Here is a 20429-nt window from a genome sequence, read left to right as displayed (position 1 = left end):
TCAAAGTTAAAGGGCCAAAATAATATGCACATGTAGCTATGTGTATTCCTCTTCTCCTAGATATTTCCTCATTCTTCACATTCATCTCCTCCCATATCCTCCCCTCTCACCTCATATCTCATTTTCTACTGTCTTCATTATTCAAACATTTTATTGCAGTCAGATTTTTCAGTTTTCAAAATTGCAGAATGTCTGTGTTAAGGTTACGCTCATAGAACAAAGAAAATTGTCATCTGCAATTGTATCTCCCTGATATCTCAGGAGCTGGTGTTCTATATTCAGATGAAATTTGAAACCTCATAAAGTCCTTCATTTTCACGGCAGTTATTAAAAAATGCCATCTATGATGCCGTAGGGAGGGCAATAATTGACATCTCTAAATCAAAAACCTGAATGGATTCTCTGTTCCTATGCAGAAGAATTTGCTCAGAGAAGAGACAAATGGTGAAATAATTTCAGTGTTTGGGTTCACGTCATACCATGCACAGCTGAATCCTGCTTCTCCTTAGACACCTTCATTAGTTTGACTCTGTACTGTGTATATTCTATTGTATTCTGAATTTGATGTTACCAGAGGATCATGTTTGCACTGAAATCTGAGTGGGTGAGGAAACTAGGGCATTTTTCAGATTACCAGTGACACAGCCCAAAGTGCAGTCCTGTGACTGTACATACCGTTCAAAGGTTATAAACTCTGGTCAATCTGTTCATCAGCTGTCATCGTTGTTTGGTTGATGACCTCAACGCTTTTATTGGTCTTCCAACCCAAATTGGCATCTGTTTTGACAGAGGGACTGGATGTAGCAGTTATGTAAGGCCGTTTTCTACCATGCCACTGCTCTGACAGCCCAGCACAACCCAGCTCTCTCCTCACTGATTGCTACTTTGTTATGGAATGCGGCACAAGTTATTTGGTTGGTTGTCTTTTTAAATATTTATACTCACTTCCGTTTCTTGTAGAAATTGGGTTGTTGTGTGCTAGGACACAAATCACTCATTCTCTCTGATTGAAAATAAATAAGAGAATGGGAAGTGAGTATGTGCCTTACAAAAACCCAGGGTTCAGCAAATAAAACGCCTGGTCTATTATTCATAGTTTTCCTGTTTTCTGAGTCACATTCATAATTGAGAACATTATATATTTGCTCAGATGTCTTTTCTCGAAGTACTACGCATGTTCTTTGTTCACCACCACAATAAAAAAAATGGGCAAATTGGTTTGCGGTCTTGGAATGAAGCTGGGAAAGTAACTAGATGTGTTGATCTGTACTGTAGGGTGCCATACTGTATGTGCCATAGATACAGTAGACAAACTGCCGTCGTTGTCCTGAGGCCAAGCAGCACCAGAAGAGATTCAGAGAGGGTGCATATTTCTCTCTTTCTCTCTCGTTCTTTCTTTCTGGTCAGCCTCAAATGAAGGATATGCTGTTTAGTGCCGTTGGGCCTCGGAGACAGTGCGTGAAATGTATTGGCCCTGAGCCCTGCCATTTGACACGCCAGACAAGGCTAACAGATCTTGTGCCATTTCCATTTCCTGCGTCTGTGTAAAGCTGACCTTTGCTGCCTCTTGGCTATTTATTTAAACTCTGAGCACCAGAGACTTATGGTGTCACCGGGAAATGATATTATCAACGCTCTCCATTTGTCTGCAGCCCCGCTGTATATTCTCCCTGCATTGCATATACTGTAATGCTATATATTCATACGGTGCTGCTGCTGCAAATGAGGGCAGTGGTTAACACCCAAGACTTCATGTCCAGACAGTTACTTGTAGCCTCCCTCTGAGATAAAGATTAATATGTATTACAGTACTGTACAGAGCAACTGTAGCCGTATGGGCAGTATGAAAAATGTCAATATAGAGCTGTGAGAAATAGCTATTAACAGTGCATATCATACCATGGACCAGAGTTGACCTTTTGAAGATGCACAGTCTAAAATGTCAGGGACATTGATTTAGTCATCAGACTCCACTATTTTTAATAATTTGATTAGGACTGTGTGTTGGTAGAGCTCATGGACGGACACACTATTACTTTCTAATAGAATACTGATCCTCTCCCATCTCTTTCTCTCTGTCTGTGCTGTAGGTCTGAGGAGGGTGTGCAGAGGGTCCTACAGGTGGACCTGGAGGTGGACAGCTTCCTGGGTCCACTAGGCAGCCGCTGGATCACGTGGCAAGTGGAGTACCCGGGCAGCCGTGCCACCACGCAGGAGGCAGAGACAGAGATCCGACTGGCCCAGAAGGACCTGGGGGGCATTGTGCCCCTGGCCATGGTGAGTGGTGCCAGTCAGCCAGTCACAATAACTACAACACACAGAGCAGATGGACTGTACCAGAGATCTGAAGAGCACAAAGTTCACTCAGTTTTGTAGGTTACACACTGTGCATCCTGCTGTTCACAGCAGTGACGATGCTTCACATAATTGTTTTTCTATTCACAACTTTGACTTTTGTACATCTATTGCATATTTTGTATAATCACTTACTGTATATTATTATTGTGGAGTAATATGTGTCTAGGTCTTGTACATTACACATCTAAGAAATCTTAGATCTTTGATTCCTGATGTCGCTACACTGAAATCGCAGACCTTTAGCTTCAGTGTTTTGCCCGTGGAGTGTGTGTTTTGGCATGGAGGAGGAGTGGGTGCATGTGGCCCTCAGCAGGCCCTGTGTGGGGCCTGGAGGCTCTCTGTGGCCTGAGGGTAGGCCTGCAGGTGTGTTTCTCTCTTTAGGCTGCTATACAGATTAGCCTCTCTATTGGATGGATTCACCAAAGCTACTCCATTGAACTTCACAGAACATCTCTCGCCTCATTTGCCTTGGCTTTCTAAACAGAGTTAGATCCAGAAAAGCAACAGAAAGATACCAGAGAGATCAATTACGCCCACTTACAAGCATGACATGTTGCTTGCCAGTGTTGAGATATGTGATTTTCTGGAAGAGCTTTATTTCTGTTTGCGGTATGCATAATGAATGTTGTGAGTGCACTGTCGAGTAGAAATAGTTCCATATTAGCAGCGCCTATAGCTACATAATAGGTGCCTGTGGGTGGCTGCATTTGCCTGTGTTGCTATGCTGAGAGGAATGCAGCTACTCTAACTCTTGTACCCCACAGATCAATTTCCAAAATAATTTATGCTTTTTCTCTTTTTCTTTTTTTTACAGAGGTAGATTATACCCATAGTTCCCTTTTGATATTCCTTTCATTCGTCTGACATGTCAATAATGTGCCTGCCATATAAAAGAGATATTTGCACCCACGCTTTGAATTGACACAAATTATAAATAGCATTTCTTTTTTAACAAATGTATTCCATACTGTCTCTGAGGGAGCTTTATGTGGGTACGAGAATGAGCACAATATCCATTTAAGGCTCAGTCATTTCTCTGATCTTTTGCAGATACATTTGCTCATGTTTTGGTATACAGTATTTGCACAATTATAAATGAGGAAATGCATTTTAAGGTGTTTCTGTGGCTGCCAGAATTATAGACTGACTTGGGATCTTTGAAAGCACTGTACACTTCTACACCCATGCACTAATCCATCACTAATAGTGCCTGGTATTATGATGAAATCATTATACATTTTGAGTGGAATAAGGATTTATGGTTCAAGGCTGATTATAAAGGCTTTTCTATAGCGACAAAGAGCCATCATATTTAACCTGCTATTAGAATAATTTGATAAACTTGGCTAAATCAATTAAGACATAAACATTATGGTGCGAGGCTCATATGAGAAGATGAATGGTGTATTCAAATACATTAGAACAGATTACAGATGTGTACTGTATGAATGTGCTATGTAACCTCTTATGTTTAGCTATCCTGTCCTGATTCAGTATTCTATTCAGGAAGCCTTCCATTAAGCCAGTGATGACCTTAGCAATAGATGCCCTTTCTAGTAGATATAGATTTCCATTCTAGTAATTATATTTCTATGGTCATAACACTGCATGTAATGGAGGGACTTAACATTTCAATGCATATCTCAGGACTACACCTGGTCAATGCACGATTGACATTTCCATTGCTGATATTGACATTTTGACATGAGCAACCCATAAGGTTGACAGGATATAGGGCTGTTGGTGTCCAGCCTTACTCCAGTCCTATAATCAATAGTTTGAGAGGGAAATACCCTGGCCTGTAAAGTGCAGACTCGTGTCAGACCATTTCCTTGGTCAGTATACTGGTTTTCCCTCGCTGCCTCTCCCTTGTGGAATGTATTTTAAGGACATGACACACGGAGTCTTCCCACCTTCTTCATCACTAAACCCCAAGAGAAAAAAAACGACACACAATAGACTCACATTGTGTACACAACTCACACACACAACCTCAGACATTGTCACAGAGCACATACAGTACCCTCACACACACACACACACACACACACACACACACACACACACACACACACACAGAGAGAGAGACTTGAGCATGTGTCTGTAAATGTGTTTGTGCAATCTGCATGCGTCATTGCAAGAGAAGGCAAACCAGCGAGGAAGGCTGAATTAGATTACTTGGGATCACTCTGGCATGAAAAGCCCATAGATTACTTCCTCTCCCCACTTCCCCCCTGCCAGTGGGAAAACAAGAACATAACTGTGTTTCTGAGACAATGTGTTACATTGTGTCTCTGTGGTAGGACAGGAGACTGGACAAAGACCTGTATCAGTGACAGAATGATGATGTCTTCCAGCTGTTGATCCCTTATGTTTGGGGATGTAGAGGGTTCAGAGAGAAGAGCAGGCAGCTCTTTACAGGCCAGGGAGAAGAGAAGAGCATTATTATCAGTGATGGGTGAGAGAGAGAAAGGAAGAAAGTCAGAGAGAAAGAGAAAGAAAGAAAGTGGGCTGCTCAAATCTCTTTAATCGAGTTGAGTGGGGAGACTTCAGAGAGCATACTGAAGGCATCTGTTGACACAACAGTGCTGTCGCTTTGGTTAAGAAGAGGCTTTCATCTGTAATTAGGACTAATTAGGCTAATAGGCTAGATTGTCTTTTGCCATGACAGAGAAGCTAATTGAGTTTAGGCCAGAAATAATCCCTTAAACAGAAAGGGGGAATCCATAAGTGACCATGCCTTAAAGGTTATGATGTAATAAAGCTAATGATTATTAATAATGGCAAGCTTATTCAGGGTTGGATAACATTCATGGCTTATTACCTCAGTTGCTCCTCAACCCATTTACGGCATGCTCTAAATGACTGTGCCCTTGTTCTAATTGATTATAACAAAAAAAGGCCTTTTTATTGCACTTCCGGAGTCAAGTGATAGGGCTCTACTGTAGGTGACACCTCTGAGAGAGGAATTTTTTGAAAGATGAGCTCTATTTCTTTCCTCTTTGAAGCAGCCTCCTCCTGTAGCAGGGACACCTGCACACTGCCAGCTCCCAGCACTGTTCAATGGTTTGTCACCCATTTCAAATCTTGAAGCAGGATTTCTGCAAATGCTGCAATTATTTTAAAAGCCTTTAAAAAAGAAGGGAATTCAGAAGTATCGGAGAAGAAAGAGCAGAGAAACACCTTAAACACTTTTCTCTCTCCTCTTGTCTACAGCTGTCCTTTTCTCACTTCCAGAAGAGCTTTCCCTCCCACAGCATTTTCCCTCCTCCTTCCTTCTCCCCCTCTCTTCTTCCTTCCCTTCTTTTGTTTAATCCAGACAAACATACCTTAATATACAGTAGTATCTCTCCTCACCTCCTCCCTATGGCGTCCCTTCTGCCCCTGTAGTGGGAAATAGCTGTGTGTTTTTTGGGTCATGGATGGATGGATCTTAAAGGCAGTAATTGGTGGCTGAGCTGATTCCTCAGCAACGCAGCAGGAGGCTGGCCCATTATCCTTTACTATCCTGAAGTAATACGTTCCTGCCCAGCCTCATGATCATTACCCACGCTGCTCTACTCCAGGGATGAAGAGAGAGTGAGAAGACTAGGCATGCATCATATCACCACTCATATGTCTTCCTGCTCCAACATCGGCAGCAAACTGTGCTCACTTAAACACAGCTCATTCAAACAGCATGGAGATGAGGAGAAATTAAAGAAGTGGTTTGTATTCATGTGCTTTCTGAATGGTATCGTTAAACAATACATCATCACCCTGGCCTTCTCCGGCCACTTCCTCTCCCAAATGATACAGTAATCCATCAATGATACTCAGTTGAATGTTTGGTAACACTTTACTGTAGATTTCCTTATGCATGCATTCATAATGTTCCCACATGTGTTATTTTCCCACATTCATTTAATTCCTTGCACCTTAGTGCCAGGCAAGTGAAATGGCAGGAAAGTGATTTATCAAACACATCGTCAGCACACAGGTATGTGAGCAGAGCATGTATCCAGCACCCTGTCAGACATGAGCACAAATACATCACACTGAAGTTTGTGCATTGTTTTAATATCAGCGGCTGGGTGCAGATAGAATAATATACAACTGAATATTCTATGTATTAAGGTATACCTGTAAGTAGAGATGTCAGAATACTCTGGTCTCAATCAGTGTCTGAGCAGCACACGACACGATGCAACAAAACACTACACCAAGGGTTTTGAGGGCAAAGTTATCTTTTTTTATATTAACAATTCGCAATTGTTTATACAGATCTAAAGCGACACATAAATCACCAATGCTTTAGGCTAGAAACAAGCTGTAAAACTTGATGCACATGGGAATATCTTTGGTTTATCTCTGTAACAATGAGAAGCTGAGCTACGACCTAAAGTCGAGGAGTCAAGGAAATTGGACTTTTTTATCAATTGATCAAATCACTTCCTGTAAAACAGAATATGTATAATTAAATTGAGGGTTCATTTAAATTATCACAATTAAACAGTAAGGGACTTGGGGTTTTACATTTGAATATACATAGTATATTGTCAATTTTTTATTTTATTAAGAGGTACAATGTTTTTAGAGCTGACAGGATGAGTAGAGGGGGAGGAGTGGTTATCTATGCTAAAAATGACCTCTCCATTGCACTAATTAAATCTGTCTCCATTCCAAATCAGTTTGAAGTGTTAGCTCCAAGTCTCACATTGGGTAACAATTGTAAAGTTACAATCGTTGGAGTATATTCAATCAATCAATCAATCAAGTTTATTTTATATAGCCCTTCGTACATCAGCTAATATCTCGAAGTGCTGTACAGAAACCCAGCCTAAAACCCCAAACAGCAAGCAATGCAGGTGTAGAAGCACAGTGGCTAGGAAAAACTCCCTAGAAAGGCCAAAACCTAGGAAGAAACCTAGAGAGGAACCTGGCTATGAGGGGTGGCCAGTCCTCTTCTGGCTGTGCCGGGTGGAGATTATAACAGAACTATGCCAAGATGTTCAAAAATGTTCATAAGTGACAAGCATGGTCAAATAATAATCATGAATAATTTTCAGTTGGCTTTTCATAGCCGATCATTAAGAGTTGAAAAACAACAGGTCTGGGACAGGTGGCGGTTCCATAACCGCAGGCAGAACAGTTGAAACTGGAATAGCAGCAAGGCCAGGCGGACTGGGGACAGCAAGGAGTCATCATGCCCGGTAGTCCTGACGTATGGTCCTAGGGCTCAGGTTCTCAGAGAGAGAGAAAGAAAGAGAGAACGTGAGAATTAGAGAGAGCATACTTAAATTCACACAGGACACTGGATAAGACAGGAGAAGTACTCCAGGTATAACCAACTGACCCTAGCCCCCCGACACATAAACTACTGCAGCATAAATACTGGAGGTATATTGCCCACCTTCTTCTAGTAAGAATATGCTTAGCCATTTAACAGACTTATTAGCCACTTTTATATCAACTGAAGTCATTTTCCTAGGAGATTTTAACTTTGATTGGAAAACACAGGACTCAGACAGTTTTAAAGACTTTTGTACGGAGGTAAATCTCACACAATTAATCACTCAGCCAACAAGGCCAAATCTTAAGGTGCCTACAAAGTCCTCATTGCTTGATTATATACTAACAAATGCACCTGAGAAATATAGAGCTAGGGGAGTATTTCCACTAGGTGTCAGTGATCACTGCCCCATTGCATGTATTAGAGATGTCAAAATTCATAGGGCCAAACCTTATATTATCACGAAAATAAATTATAGAACCTTTAGTGAACAAGTGTTCTGACAGGATCTTTCCCATAGTAATCTTGAATCTATTTGTAATATAAATGGAGCCGAGTTGGCGTTCGAAAAATTTACTAGTGTTTTTATTTCCATTGCCGATAAACACGCTCCATACACTAAGGTTAGAGCAAAGAATAGATCAAACCCATGGTTTAGTTCAGACATTTCTGATGCTATTGGTAAAAGAGATGTAGCATGGGCTAAGGCAAGAAAAACTTATTCTAGTTCTGACTGGCTAACTTTTAGGCAGCTGAGAAACCTGTGCATCAGACTTGTTAGAATTACAACATTGGATTACTATGTGACCCGTTTAAATGACTGTTTCGGGAATCCAGACAAATTCTGGAAAGTACTTAAAACATTAAAGAATAATATGCACTTGGATACTGGACTCATTACTGATAAGAATGCCATTGATAGTTCCTTCAACAATTATTTCATTGCAGCAGGCAATCTTTTGGAGAAAATGTCAACCACAAATGAAGGAAGAAAAGATACATATGAAGGGATTATGCATGAGTATGCTGATGGTCAGAGTTTCTCACTAAGCCTCTTCCCAGAGGATAAAGTTATTGATGCCTTGCTAGCCATAGACACTAAGAAAGCAACAGGGGCTGACAAACTTGACCCAGGGTTGCTGGCTAGAGCTGCACCACTTATCTCTGGTGTTCTCATCTTTTTAACCTCACGTTGACCTCTGGGGTCATACCTAAGATTTGGAAAACTGCCTATGTGCTGGCTCTGCACAAAGATGGGGATACTGGTGACCTTGATAATTATCGACCAATCTCTAAGCTGTCTTGTCTTGCAAAAATGTTAGTCATTGGTAAATGTACAGCTGCACTCTTTCTTGTCTGACAACTGCATACTGAATACATTTCAGTCCGGTTTTAGACCGACTGGGGCACAGTACTATCACAGCCACCACACTGGTTGTAAATTGTATTGTAAGAGCTTTGGATAAGAAGTTGAACTGTGTTGCTTTGTTTGTTGACCTGTCGACGGCTTTCAATACAGTTGATCATTCTCTTCCACTGAATAGACTGACCTCATTGGGGTTGGCCTCAGATACATGTTTGTGGTTTCAGAATTATCTCAGTGATAGATCTCAGACTATTATTGCAGATGGAGTAAAATCAGGTTTTGTCACTGTTCACAAAGGAGTCCCACAAGGTTCCATTTTAGGTCCTTTATTATTCACTATATACATAAATGATATCTGTAACTCAGTGAAAAAATACAACATTCATTTCTATGCTGATGACGCAGTACTATATGCCACAGCCCCATCACTCCCTCAAGCATTTACATTACTGCAGTTTGACTTTCAATTGCTTCAAGATGAACTTGTAGATCCCAGGCTGGTGCTTAATTCAAGTAAAACTAAGTATATGGTATTTTCACAATTCAAAAGTATACAATTGTAAAATCTGAACATTGCTACGATGGTTGTCTTCTGGAACGTGTTCCCACCTATAAATACCTTGGAATTTGGATAGATGATCATCTCTCTTTCAAAACTAATATAACTGAGCTGGTAAAGAAGCTGACATTGAGAAATAGATTTTTTTATAGAAAAAATCTTGTCTGTCATCACAGGACAGAAAGGAAATTCTACAGGCCACTTTCATGTCAGTGCTTGATTATGGTGATGTTTTATATATGCATGGATCAGCATCAGTACTGAAGGAATTGGAAGCAATGTATCATGCAGCATTGCGCTTTGCTACTGGTGCAAACTTTTGCACACGTCATTGCCTTTTGTACACTTCAGTTGGCTGGGACTCCCTGACTTTTAGAAGGGCCAGACACTGGTTGATATTTGTCTATAAAGCTGTCTTGCAGAAACGTATCTTAATCCTAATTATCTTAACTAAAAAATCCAGTGGTCAGACAGTATTTATCAGACTCGGTCACAGGACATGCTAGTGGTAGAGATACCCTGGATTCACTCTGAGTTAGGCAAAACAGCATTTGAATATCATGCTCCACACTCATGGAATGATTGCAGAGGGAATTCCAGTTAGATGTTTTGCTGCCTGTAAGACAGTTTAAATGCACATTACATAAATTTTTTAACTATAAACTGTGATTGAGTTTTGTAATGTGTTTTTCTTATAGAAGTTTATTTATTTTCATATTTTTAATCCCCATCTTGTACTTTTTATGTTTTAATTTTGTTTGTTTTTACATTTTTATTAATTGCTGTGTTGTTTTTATTGATGTATCACAGGGCACAACTGTAAACGAGACTGTCTCAGTTTGTTTCCCCTGTTTAAATAAAGGTCAATACATATTTGGTAATGCAATAACATTTGGGGAAATCATGTCTAAAAAGTATTATTATTATATTTAAATAGCCCACCTAAACGATTTCAGGAGTCTTATTAAACTATATAGATTTGCAGGAGATTGGCTTAAAAATAGGACCCTCAAATTATACAAAATCAAGCTAGTGTTGTATTTAATATACTGTAGGCTGTCAATAAATAATAAAACATTTCAAATGTGGGAAAGGGGGCCCTGTGGAAAAATAGTTGGGAACCCCTGCATTACACTACACTACAGGGACCTGTGTTTTCCTCCCATTATTGAATGGCACTCATGCATTACTCTAGCTGATTGCCTTGCCAGGGCAAAGCATTGCATTTCTTTCTACAATTGAGGCTGATGTATGAATCCTGAAGTGGCAATCCATTAGAAGCTGGTACAGTAGAGCTGGGAGGCTGATGAGAGATAGCGCTAGCTAATTGAGTCTACTGCGGTGTTCACATGTGTCATAATACATGTAATGTTAATGAGTACAACACATGTATTGATCCGGAGCCACTCTCTCCTTGACACATAGGACTCTCTGTTTAAATACCTATTTAAACTGCTTTCTAAATGAGAAGGATCTGTTCTATTCATCCTTGTTCCTTCTCTACAAAGCCTTTTCTACAATAGACTGGAAGAGATAGGCAATTCCCACTTGTTTTTGATAAAGCGGCAAGCCTAGTGTGGGTGGGAACTGCACTTGTGCGGAACTAAGTTTGCGAGTTTTCAATTTTCAAAAGAGTGGAAGTGCTTATTTTAATGGTGTATTATTTTGGTGTCAGATGTAAAATACAGACTGTCTTAAAATATCTACATAATTGAAAGGCTAAAAAAGGTGTCGTGATTGTGGCTTCCTTTAAAGTTTGCTATTTTATTGGTGTATACCAAGTTTTGCTCTCCACATCTGGCCAAAATGTAGATGCCCCATTGATACAAATGTGTTGTTTTCTTCCCCTGTGTAAAACGAATAGATCAAATCCCTAAAACATTGGATAGAGAGGATTGTAAAAAAGATGAATTTCAGTATTTTCAGTATTTTCACAGATGGTCTGTTTAGGTCTTCTATCTGAAAGCAAACGTGACCCTGTGAGGCTTGAGAGAGAACCGGGTGGGAGGATTTTGGTGGTGGTAATGCATTTAGCAGTGGAGTTGACCTTTGAGCCTGAATAGGGAGGTTTCTGTCCAGAGGGCAGCTAAGCCAAGCTAAGCTGGCTATATGGATCTTGATCAGAGCCGGGTGAGAAAATCAGTCAGAGAGAACAGGTCATCCCTACCAGGCCTGTACCCGAGTAGGGGAAGAGCTCTCTATCGATCGGCTGAAAGTGATAGATTTGAGTCTGACATAGAGCAGGCTGATACTGACAGAGCTGCATCCCTGGCTGCATTCCTATAGCCCTGAGGCCCAGCCCAGACTCCACAGATGAGCAGGCAGAAGCAGAATATCAGCGGGGCATCGCTATACCATCACCCGCCCATTCAGATGCATTAGCCCCCCTGCTGCTGCCCTCACCCCTCCACAAACCCTGCCTGTGTTTTGGGGCAGGCAGAGAGCCCATTGTGTCCCTGGTGCCTGACCTTGGTGTCTCCTCTCCTGGAGTGCTGAAACTCACTGTCATTTGCATTCATCAGGGGTACAGGCTCCTCCCCCTCACCTGATCAATTGATGTAGATATTGCAGGTGTGGTATTCATGAGCCTTGCAGGCGATTTGTCCTATAAAGTTAAAATATAGTGGTTCTACTTCTAGACATGTTTTATTCACCAGCTTCCTAGCCCCGCATGAGAAGAAGCAATTCCTGGCCACTGTGCTCCAGAAGGTGGTTTACTTCCTGTCTGTTCACTGTAAGAGCCAATATTCAATAACTACTCAAAACTACCTTCCAGAAGGAAGTTAATTTGTACTAACTCAGAGTTCTTGTGTTTACCTGTGAAAAACACTCATTTGTAAACCTACAGTACATGTGGGAAGGAGGCAGTCTGAGAGAGCATGCTAGTGAATAAAGTGAATAAGTTGAACATGGGTACACATTAAAGATAGAATAGTATTGTAACTTAAAAGGTTTTAAGTCCTAAGATTTGAAAGTGATCCCCTTGAAGAAATCAACCAGAAGTTTGAAGAGCTCGCAGACAAATATGTTTTTTAAGACTGTGGAGAGAGCAAGAAATCACCAGAAAGCTTTTGAGAAACAATCACAACAAACTAAAAAAATATTGTTCATCCATGTTTGATGCTGTTGTTTTTGCAGCTTCAAAGTGCTTCTGCAGTTTTGTGATTTGTCCACCTTGTATTTTACACCTCTCAACTCACCTCAAGGTATTTATTTTTTATACTCCATAATGTAATTCATATTTTAGGGAAGGATTTGTCCAGTCACCAGTGTGTCATTGAGAAACTTCAGTTGGTGTAGAGAGAGGTTTACCCATAAATCATGTGTACTCATAAAGAATGTAGAACTAGAGCCGCATATCATTTTCCTTACAGTATAGGGTCATCTATGAATATAGGAACCTCATAAATCTGTGAATACTGCACTTTCCTTAAAAATGTTTGTTCAAATGATAATATTTACTTGTGATATACACTGTCTGAATGTCTCCTAAAAATGATCCTGGATCTTCTCTCTTCAATCCCATTCCTCCTTTCTTTAGAGCTTTGTAGTTAGTTAATGAGTGAATGACCAGTGAGTTCAGTGCCATCCAGGAAACAACCAACTCTCTATATAATGGCCCTGAGGCCTCCGTCGTGATAGTTGTGTGTTATTACCAACACCAACAGACCCTGGCCATGGGATTCCCAGCATGCTCTCTCATTAGACCTCTGTACCCAAGCTGGCACTCAGTGGAGATCTCCACTATCAAAGTAGCCATTGAATCCAGCAGCACTTCTCACCCTGCCTCCCCTGCACTGGCCTGTTCTAATAAGAAGATAAGCTCTGAGATGAGCGGGCTCTGGAGGTCCAGCTGACACTATTGGAAAGTGGTTAGTGTTGTTTTAGGAGGCAGTGAGGGATGACTGCCTGGTGGAGAGACTGTATGACCTGTTTCCGGTGACACACACACACACACACACACACACACACACACACACACACACACACACACAGCAGTCCCCCCTGTTACAACCTCTCTGAGGGGAAAGAAGGGAGAGAGAAAAATAGAAGTAGAGAGCGAGGTGGTTCGGTCTCAGGTGGAGAAAGAGTGTGAAATGGAGAGGCCCTCATTAAAAGGGAGCGTTCATTTCACAAACGTCCCCAACACTTCAATGAGTTGTCATGCAGTGATAAATTGTTCTGCGTGGTGCAAACCCGGCCTTTATTCTCTTTTCCTCCACCACGTTCACTTCCTCCCAATTAAATGCCCATTGGACTGAGAAAGAGAGAGCACACTGGGCACTACACAGAGAGGAGAGGAGTGGAGTGGATGAAAGGACATGGGAAAGTAATTCTGCTTTGAAAGTCTCTCTTAGCCTGCTTAAAGTGGAACTGACAGCGTTTTAACTACTTTGCAGATATGAAACAGACAGAAAAGAAACAAACAGAAAAGGTTTGAGAGGGTTTAGCTAATATCCCCTCGTTAGATTTTAGCTCATCTTGCTCTGGCTAGCATTAGATGTTGATCTTGTTCTTCTTGTTGATGTGCATAACTGAGGGAGAAAGCACCTACCTTTTCATGATTGTTTGATCAATAGGACTGTAAAGTTCCCAAATGTAAGAGGACTCCTGCAGTATTTACATATGTGACCGATCGGCTCGATTTGGTCTTATGTAGCAACATTTGAAATGGCGTTTTTTTTATACATTGGATAAACGTAGAGACTAAGAGCTAGAAAATGGTATATCGGGAAAGTCATTCTGAAAGTTGCTAAACCTGTAACCCCACTTTTGAGAAAATGGCCCTTGAATTTTTTTGGTATACCTACGGGAGAGCTCTTTGTCTAAACCCATTCAGCATTATTCCCACCCTCTTAAGCCTTAGCTCCACCCATCTCTTTAAGGATCCACATGAGGCCATGTACTAAACAACCAAAGATTTCAAGACTAAAGGTTGGTGTATTTTAACACCAATAAACCCACCTGTTTAAAAATAAATTTAGGATATGTCAATTTAGCAAACTTGGCAACTACTTTCTAAACAATGTTTTGGTTCATTTCTAGCTTATTAGCTAGCTAATTAGCTAGCTAGCTAATGTTACCTTAGCTGGCTCGCCAGTTAAAATGATGACCATGTCATAAAGCTAACAACGTCTTCACTTTAGCTCATTTGTATTCATTATTTTTTGGAAAAAACTCTAAACAAGATCATTATTTACAAGTTAATCAAATCAATTTTATTGGTCACATACACATGGTTAGCAGATGTTAATGTGAGTGTAGTGAAATGCTTGTGCTTCTAGTTCCAACTATGCAATAATATTTAACAGTAATCTAACATTCACAACAACTACCTTATACACATATACACACAAATGTAAAGGGATGAACAGATTATGTACATATTAATATATGGATGAGCGAAGGCAAGATGCAGTAGATGGCATAGAACACAGTATATAGATAAGAGATGAGTAATGTAGGATATGTAAACATTATTAAAGTGGCGTTTTTAAAGTGACTAGTGATACCTTTATTGAGTCCATTTATTTAAGTGGCCAGAGATTTGAGTCTGTATGTTGGCAGCAGCCTCTCTATGTTAGTGATGGCTGTTTAACAGTCTGATGGCCTTGAGATAGAAGCTGTTTTTCAGTCTCTCGGTACCAGCTTTGATGCACCTGTACTGACCTCGCCTTCTGGATGATAGCGGGGTGAACAGGCAGTGGCTCGGATGGTTGTTGCCATTGATGAACTTTTTTGCCTTCCTGTGACATCGGGTGCTGTAGGTGTCCTGGAGGGCAGGTCGTTTATCCCCGGTGATACGTTATGCAGACCGCACTACCCTCTGGAGAGCCTTGCGGTTGAGGGCGGTGGAATTGCCGTACCAGGCGGTGATACAGCCCGACAGGATGCTCTCGATTGTGCATCTGTAAAAGTTTGAGTGTTTTAGATGACAAGCCAAATTCCTTCAGCCTCCTGAGGTTGAAGAGGCATTGTTGCACCTTCCTCACCACACTGTCTGTGTGGACCATTTCAGTTTGTCCGATTTAAAACTTTCCACCTTCTCCACTACTGTCCCATCGATGTGGATGGGGGGGTGCTTCCTCTGCTGTTTCCTGTCATCCACGAGCATCTCCATTGTTTTGTTGACGTTGAGTGAGAGGTTATTTTCCTGACACCACACTCCGAGGGACCTCACCTCCTCCCTGTAGGCAGTCTCGTTGTTGTTGGTAATCGGGCCTACCACTATAGTGTCGTCTGCAAACTTGATGATTGAGTAGGAAGCGTGCATGGCCACGCAGTCATGGGTGAACAGGGAGTACAGGAGAGGGCTGAGAACGCACCCTTGTGGAGCCCCAGGTTGGAGGTCGAGACACAGGGTCTTGAGCTTAATGATGAGTTTGGAGGGTACTATGGTATTAAATGCTGAGCTGTAGTCAATTAACAACATTCTTACATAGGTATTCCTCTTGTCCAGATGGGATAGGGCAGTGTGATGGCGATTGCATCGTCAGTGGACCTATTGGGGCGGTAAGCAAATTGGAGTGGGTCTAGGGTATCAGGTAGAGTGGAGGTAATATGATTCTTGACTAGTGTCATTTAGCTCAGTTACCTTAGCTTTCTTGGGAACAGGAACAATGGTGGCCATCTTGGAGCATGTTGGGACAGCAGACTGGGATAGGGATTGGTTGAATATGTCCATAAACACACCAGCCAGCTGGTCTGTGCATGCTCTTAGGACGCGGCTAGGGATGCTGTCTGGGCCGGCAGCCTTGCGAGGGTTAACAGGTTTAAATGTTTTACTCACGTTGGCCACGGAGAAGGAGAGCCCACAGGCTTTGGTAGCGGGCCGTGTCAGTGGCACTGATTGTCCTTAAAGCGAGCAAAGAAGTTGTTTAATTTGTCTGGGAGCAAGACGTCGATGTCCGTGACAGGGCTGGTTTGTAATCCGTCCACATACGTCTCGTGTTTGAGCCGTTGAATGGTGACTCTACTTTGTCTCTATACTGACGCTTTGCTAGTTTGATTGCCTTGTGGACGGAATAGCTGCACTATTTGTATTTGGTCATGTTTCCTGTCACCTTGCCATGATTAAAAGTGGTGGTTCGCGCTTTCAGTTTTGCGCGAAAGCTGCAATTAATCCACGGTTTCTGGTTAGGGAAGGTTTTAATAGTCACAGCGGGTACGACACCCCCGATGCACTTGCTAATAACTCGCTCCCTGAGTCAGCGTATACATGAATGTTGTTGTCTGAGGCTATACGCAACATATCCCCGTCCATGTGATCGAAGCAATCTTGAAGCGTGGAATCCGATTGGTCAGACCAGCGTTGTATTGACCTGAGCACGGGCGTTTTCTGTTTGAGTTTATGTCTATAGGCTGGAAGCAACAAAATGGATTCATGGTCAGATATGCCAAAGACAGGGCGCGGGAGGGCTTTGTATGCATCGCGGAAGTTAGAGTGGCAATGATCCAGAATTCTGCCAGCTCGTTTTGAGCATTCGATATGCTGATAGAATTTAGGGGGTATTAATCTTAGGTTAGCTTTGTTAAAATCCCCAGCTACAATAAATGCAGCCTCCGGATGTATGGTTTCCAGTTTACATGTATGGTTTCCAAATTCCAGTGAAGTTCTTTCATGGCCGACGAGGTATCTGCTTGGGGGGGATATGCACGGCTGTGACTATAATCGAAGAGAGTTCTCTTGGAAGATAATGCGGTCGGCATTTGATTGTAAGGAATTTTAGATCAGGTGAACAAAAGGACTTGAGTTCCTGTATGTTGTTGTGATTACACCATGAGTTGATATTAATCATAAGGCATACACCCCCGCCCTTCTTCTTACCAGAGAGATGTTTGTTTCTGTCTGCACGATGCGTGAAGAAATTGGGTGGCTGTACCGACTCTGACAACGTATCCCGAGTGAGCCATGTTTCCGTGAAACAGAGAATGTTGCAATCTCTGATGTCTCTCTGGAAGGCAACTCGTGACATAATTCCGTCCGCCTTGTTAACTGGAAATTGGACATTGGCAAGTAATATGCTCGGAAGCGTTGGATGGTGTGCTCGCCTTCTGAGTCTGACAAGTAGGCTGCTCCGTCTGCCTCTCCTGTGGCGATGACGTTGTTTTGGGTCGGCCTCTGGGATTAGATCCCATGTCCAGGGTGGAGGTCCGAACAAAGGATCCGCTTCGGGAAAGACGTATTCCTGGTTGTAATGATGGTAAGTTGACATCGCTTTTATATCCAATAGTTATTTTCGGCTGTACGTAATAACACTTGAGACTTTCTGGGCTAACAATGTAAGAAATAGTATATTAAAAAACAAATAACTGCATAGTTTTCTAAGAACCTGAAGCGAGGCGACCATCTCTGTCGGCGCCATCATCCGTGGCAAGCCAATTACAGAATATAGCTTACGGTTGTGAGTGTGACAAAATAAAAGCAGGGCTTTCAACCTGAGAATTCTTTACTTGGACACTGTCTTGTTGGCCTAACGTTATATCCCAATTTGACTTTGTTGCAGGTCATGTTGCTCTTCACATTACCATCTCTGGTAAACACATACCATATCAAATAAAATCTAATGGTACAGTGAGATGGTTACTTGCATAGTGGAGTTCTTTGTTTAGACATGTAGCTAGGCAGCTAAACAATGAACCATAATCCCAACTCAACGTTAATACCCTGCAGGTATCTAACCAACCAATAACTAGCAATTAAAATGGCTCTGAGATACAAATAATATTACTACACAGTTCATACACGCAACATTAGCTAGCGAGTCAGCCAGCTAACATTAGATAGCTAGCTAACAGTACGCTTTAACTTGCAATGAAAACAAAATTTGAAACGTATAATATCTGAAAATGTAGCTAGCTAGACTCTTTTACCCAGAAACATGGATGGATGTTTCTCCACTCTTGGTCACGGATGCCATGGTTGCCCTTAGTTTGAAGATTTAATCCAGAGACAGGAGTTTTATACAACAGACTTCTGTGTGTTCTCTTTTCGACTCCCTCTGCATATTTGCAATCAAATGCCAGAATTTTGGAGAGCAACACTTTTGCAGTTCTACTATGTGATGGCTTTAAAAAAAGCTACATTAGAAAGGATTACCTACACAGCTCATGTTATAGACGGAAGCGGGCTACATGGCAGACCAAACCGAACTCATGTCTCGGAATGTCCAGCCCATCCATTATCTCAGCCAATCATGGCTAGCGGGAAGGTTCCTGTCATTTTTCGTGGCTAAACCAACTACAGTAGGCTCAAAATTTAATTTCTGGCAAAAAAGCATATTTTGATTTATTTTTAAATGTGTGTTCAAATGCCTCCTGTGAAGTAGTGATGCGCGACATACGCCTAGTTTCCTGAAATGAGTCACATATTTGCAGAAATCCATTCAGTATTTTGTAGCTTTTGGCGAATGTGTTCCAATGATCTAATGTCGTGCTATTGCTACTGCCTGTAAACACACAGTCCAGTTCAAAGTGAATGATGGCAGGCCGGTGTGGCAAATGGCTTATTTGCATAAAGGCCTAATGTAGTTCTGATTGGCTATGGCGCACCAGTCTGTGTATTGTCCGGTCCTGTACAAGACTGACACATTTTTACTAGGTTTTATTTACTGCAGTGTCTAATAATTGTACAACCGCACGGTCGCTTCCCGACTCTATACTGCCATAGAATTTTCACAAATGCCTTACTCTACGTCATTCCCAAACATTCTATGAATTTAAGAAAATGTTAAAATTACAATTTCTACGGTGCATTCGGAAAGTTATTCAGACCCTTTGACTTTTTTTCAAATTTTGTTACATTAGTCTTATTCTAAAATGTATTAAATAATAAAAGTCCTAAGAAATCTACACACAATACCTCATAATGACAAAGCAAAAACTGTTTTTTTGAACATTTTCAAAATGTATTAGAAATCAAAAACAGAACTACCTTATTTACATAAGTATTCAGACCCTTTGCTATGAGACTCAAAATTGAGATTAGGTGCATCCTGTTTTCATTGATCATCCTTGAGATGTTTTTACAACTTGATTACAGTCCACCAGTGGTAAATTCAATTGATTGGACAAAATTGGAAAGGCACACACCTGTCTATATAAGGTCCCACAGTTGACAGTGCATGTCAGAGCAAAAACCAAGCCATGAGGTCGAAGGAATTGTCCGTAGAGCTCAAAGACAGGATTGTGTCGAGACACAGATCTTGTGAAGTGTACCAAACATTGTCTGCATCATTGAAGGTCCCCAAAAACACAGTGGCCTCTGTCCTTCTTAAATGGAAGAAGTTTGGAACCACCAAGAGCTGGCCTCCCAGCCAAACTGAATAATTGGGGGAAAAGGGCCTTGGTCAGGGAGGTGACAGAGTTCCTCTGTGGAGACGGGAAAACCTTCCAGAAGGACAACCATCTCTGCAGCATTCCATAAATCAGGTCTTTATGGTAGAGTGGCCAGACGGAAGCCACTCCTCAGTAAGAGGCACATGACAGCCCATTTGGAGTTTGCCAAAAGGCACCTAAAGACTCTCAGACCATGAGAAACAAGATTCTCTGGTCTGATGAAACCAACATTGAACTCTTTGGCCTGGATACCAAGCGTCACGTCTGGAGGAAACCTGGCACCATTGCTACAGTGAAGAATGGTGGTGGCAGCATCATGCTGTGGGGATGTTTTTCTTCAGCGGCAGGGACTGGGAGACTAGTCAGGATCGAGGGAAAGATGAACGGAGCAAAGTACAGAGAGATCCTTGATGAAAACATGCTCCAGTGTACTCAGGACCTCAGAATGGGGAGAAGGTGCACCTTCCAACAGAGCAACAATACAAGCCAGACATGGGCGCACAGCCAAGAAAATGCAGGAGTGGCTTCGGGACAAA

General features: G+C 41.7%; 1 protein-coding gene across 2 annotated transcripts in view; it reads left to right on the top strand.

Moving 5' to 3' along the window:
• The window catches only part of si:dkeyp-14d3.1 (transmembrane protein 132C), a 223031-nt gene that overhangs the window by 140710 nt on the left and 61892 nt on the right, over positions 1–20429 (top strand). For both annotated transcript variants that reach the window (XM_055886730.1, XM_055886729.1), the window contains exon 4: positions 2091–2277. In XM_055886730.1, the coding sequence (XP_055742705.1) occupies positions 2091–2277 (187 nt within the window). The remainder of the gene's footprint in view (positions 1–2090; positions 2278–20429) is intronic.

This window comes from Salvelinus fontinalis, chromosome 28 (assembly GCF_029448725.1).
Source record: "Salvelinus fontinalis isolate EN_2023a chromosome 28, ASM2944872v1, whole genome shotgun sequence".
In the NCBI taxonomy this organism is placed as follows: Eukaryota; Metazoa; Chordata; class Actinopteri; order Salmoniformes; family Salmonidae; genus Salvelinus; species Salvelinus fontinalis.
The sequence above is the reverse complement of the archived record's forward strand: the minus strand, read 5'-3'. Positions and strand labels throughout refer to the sequence as shown.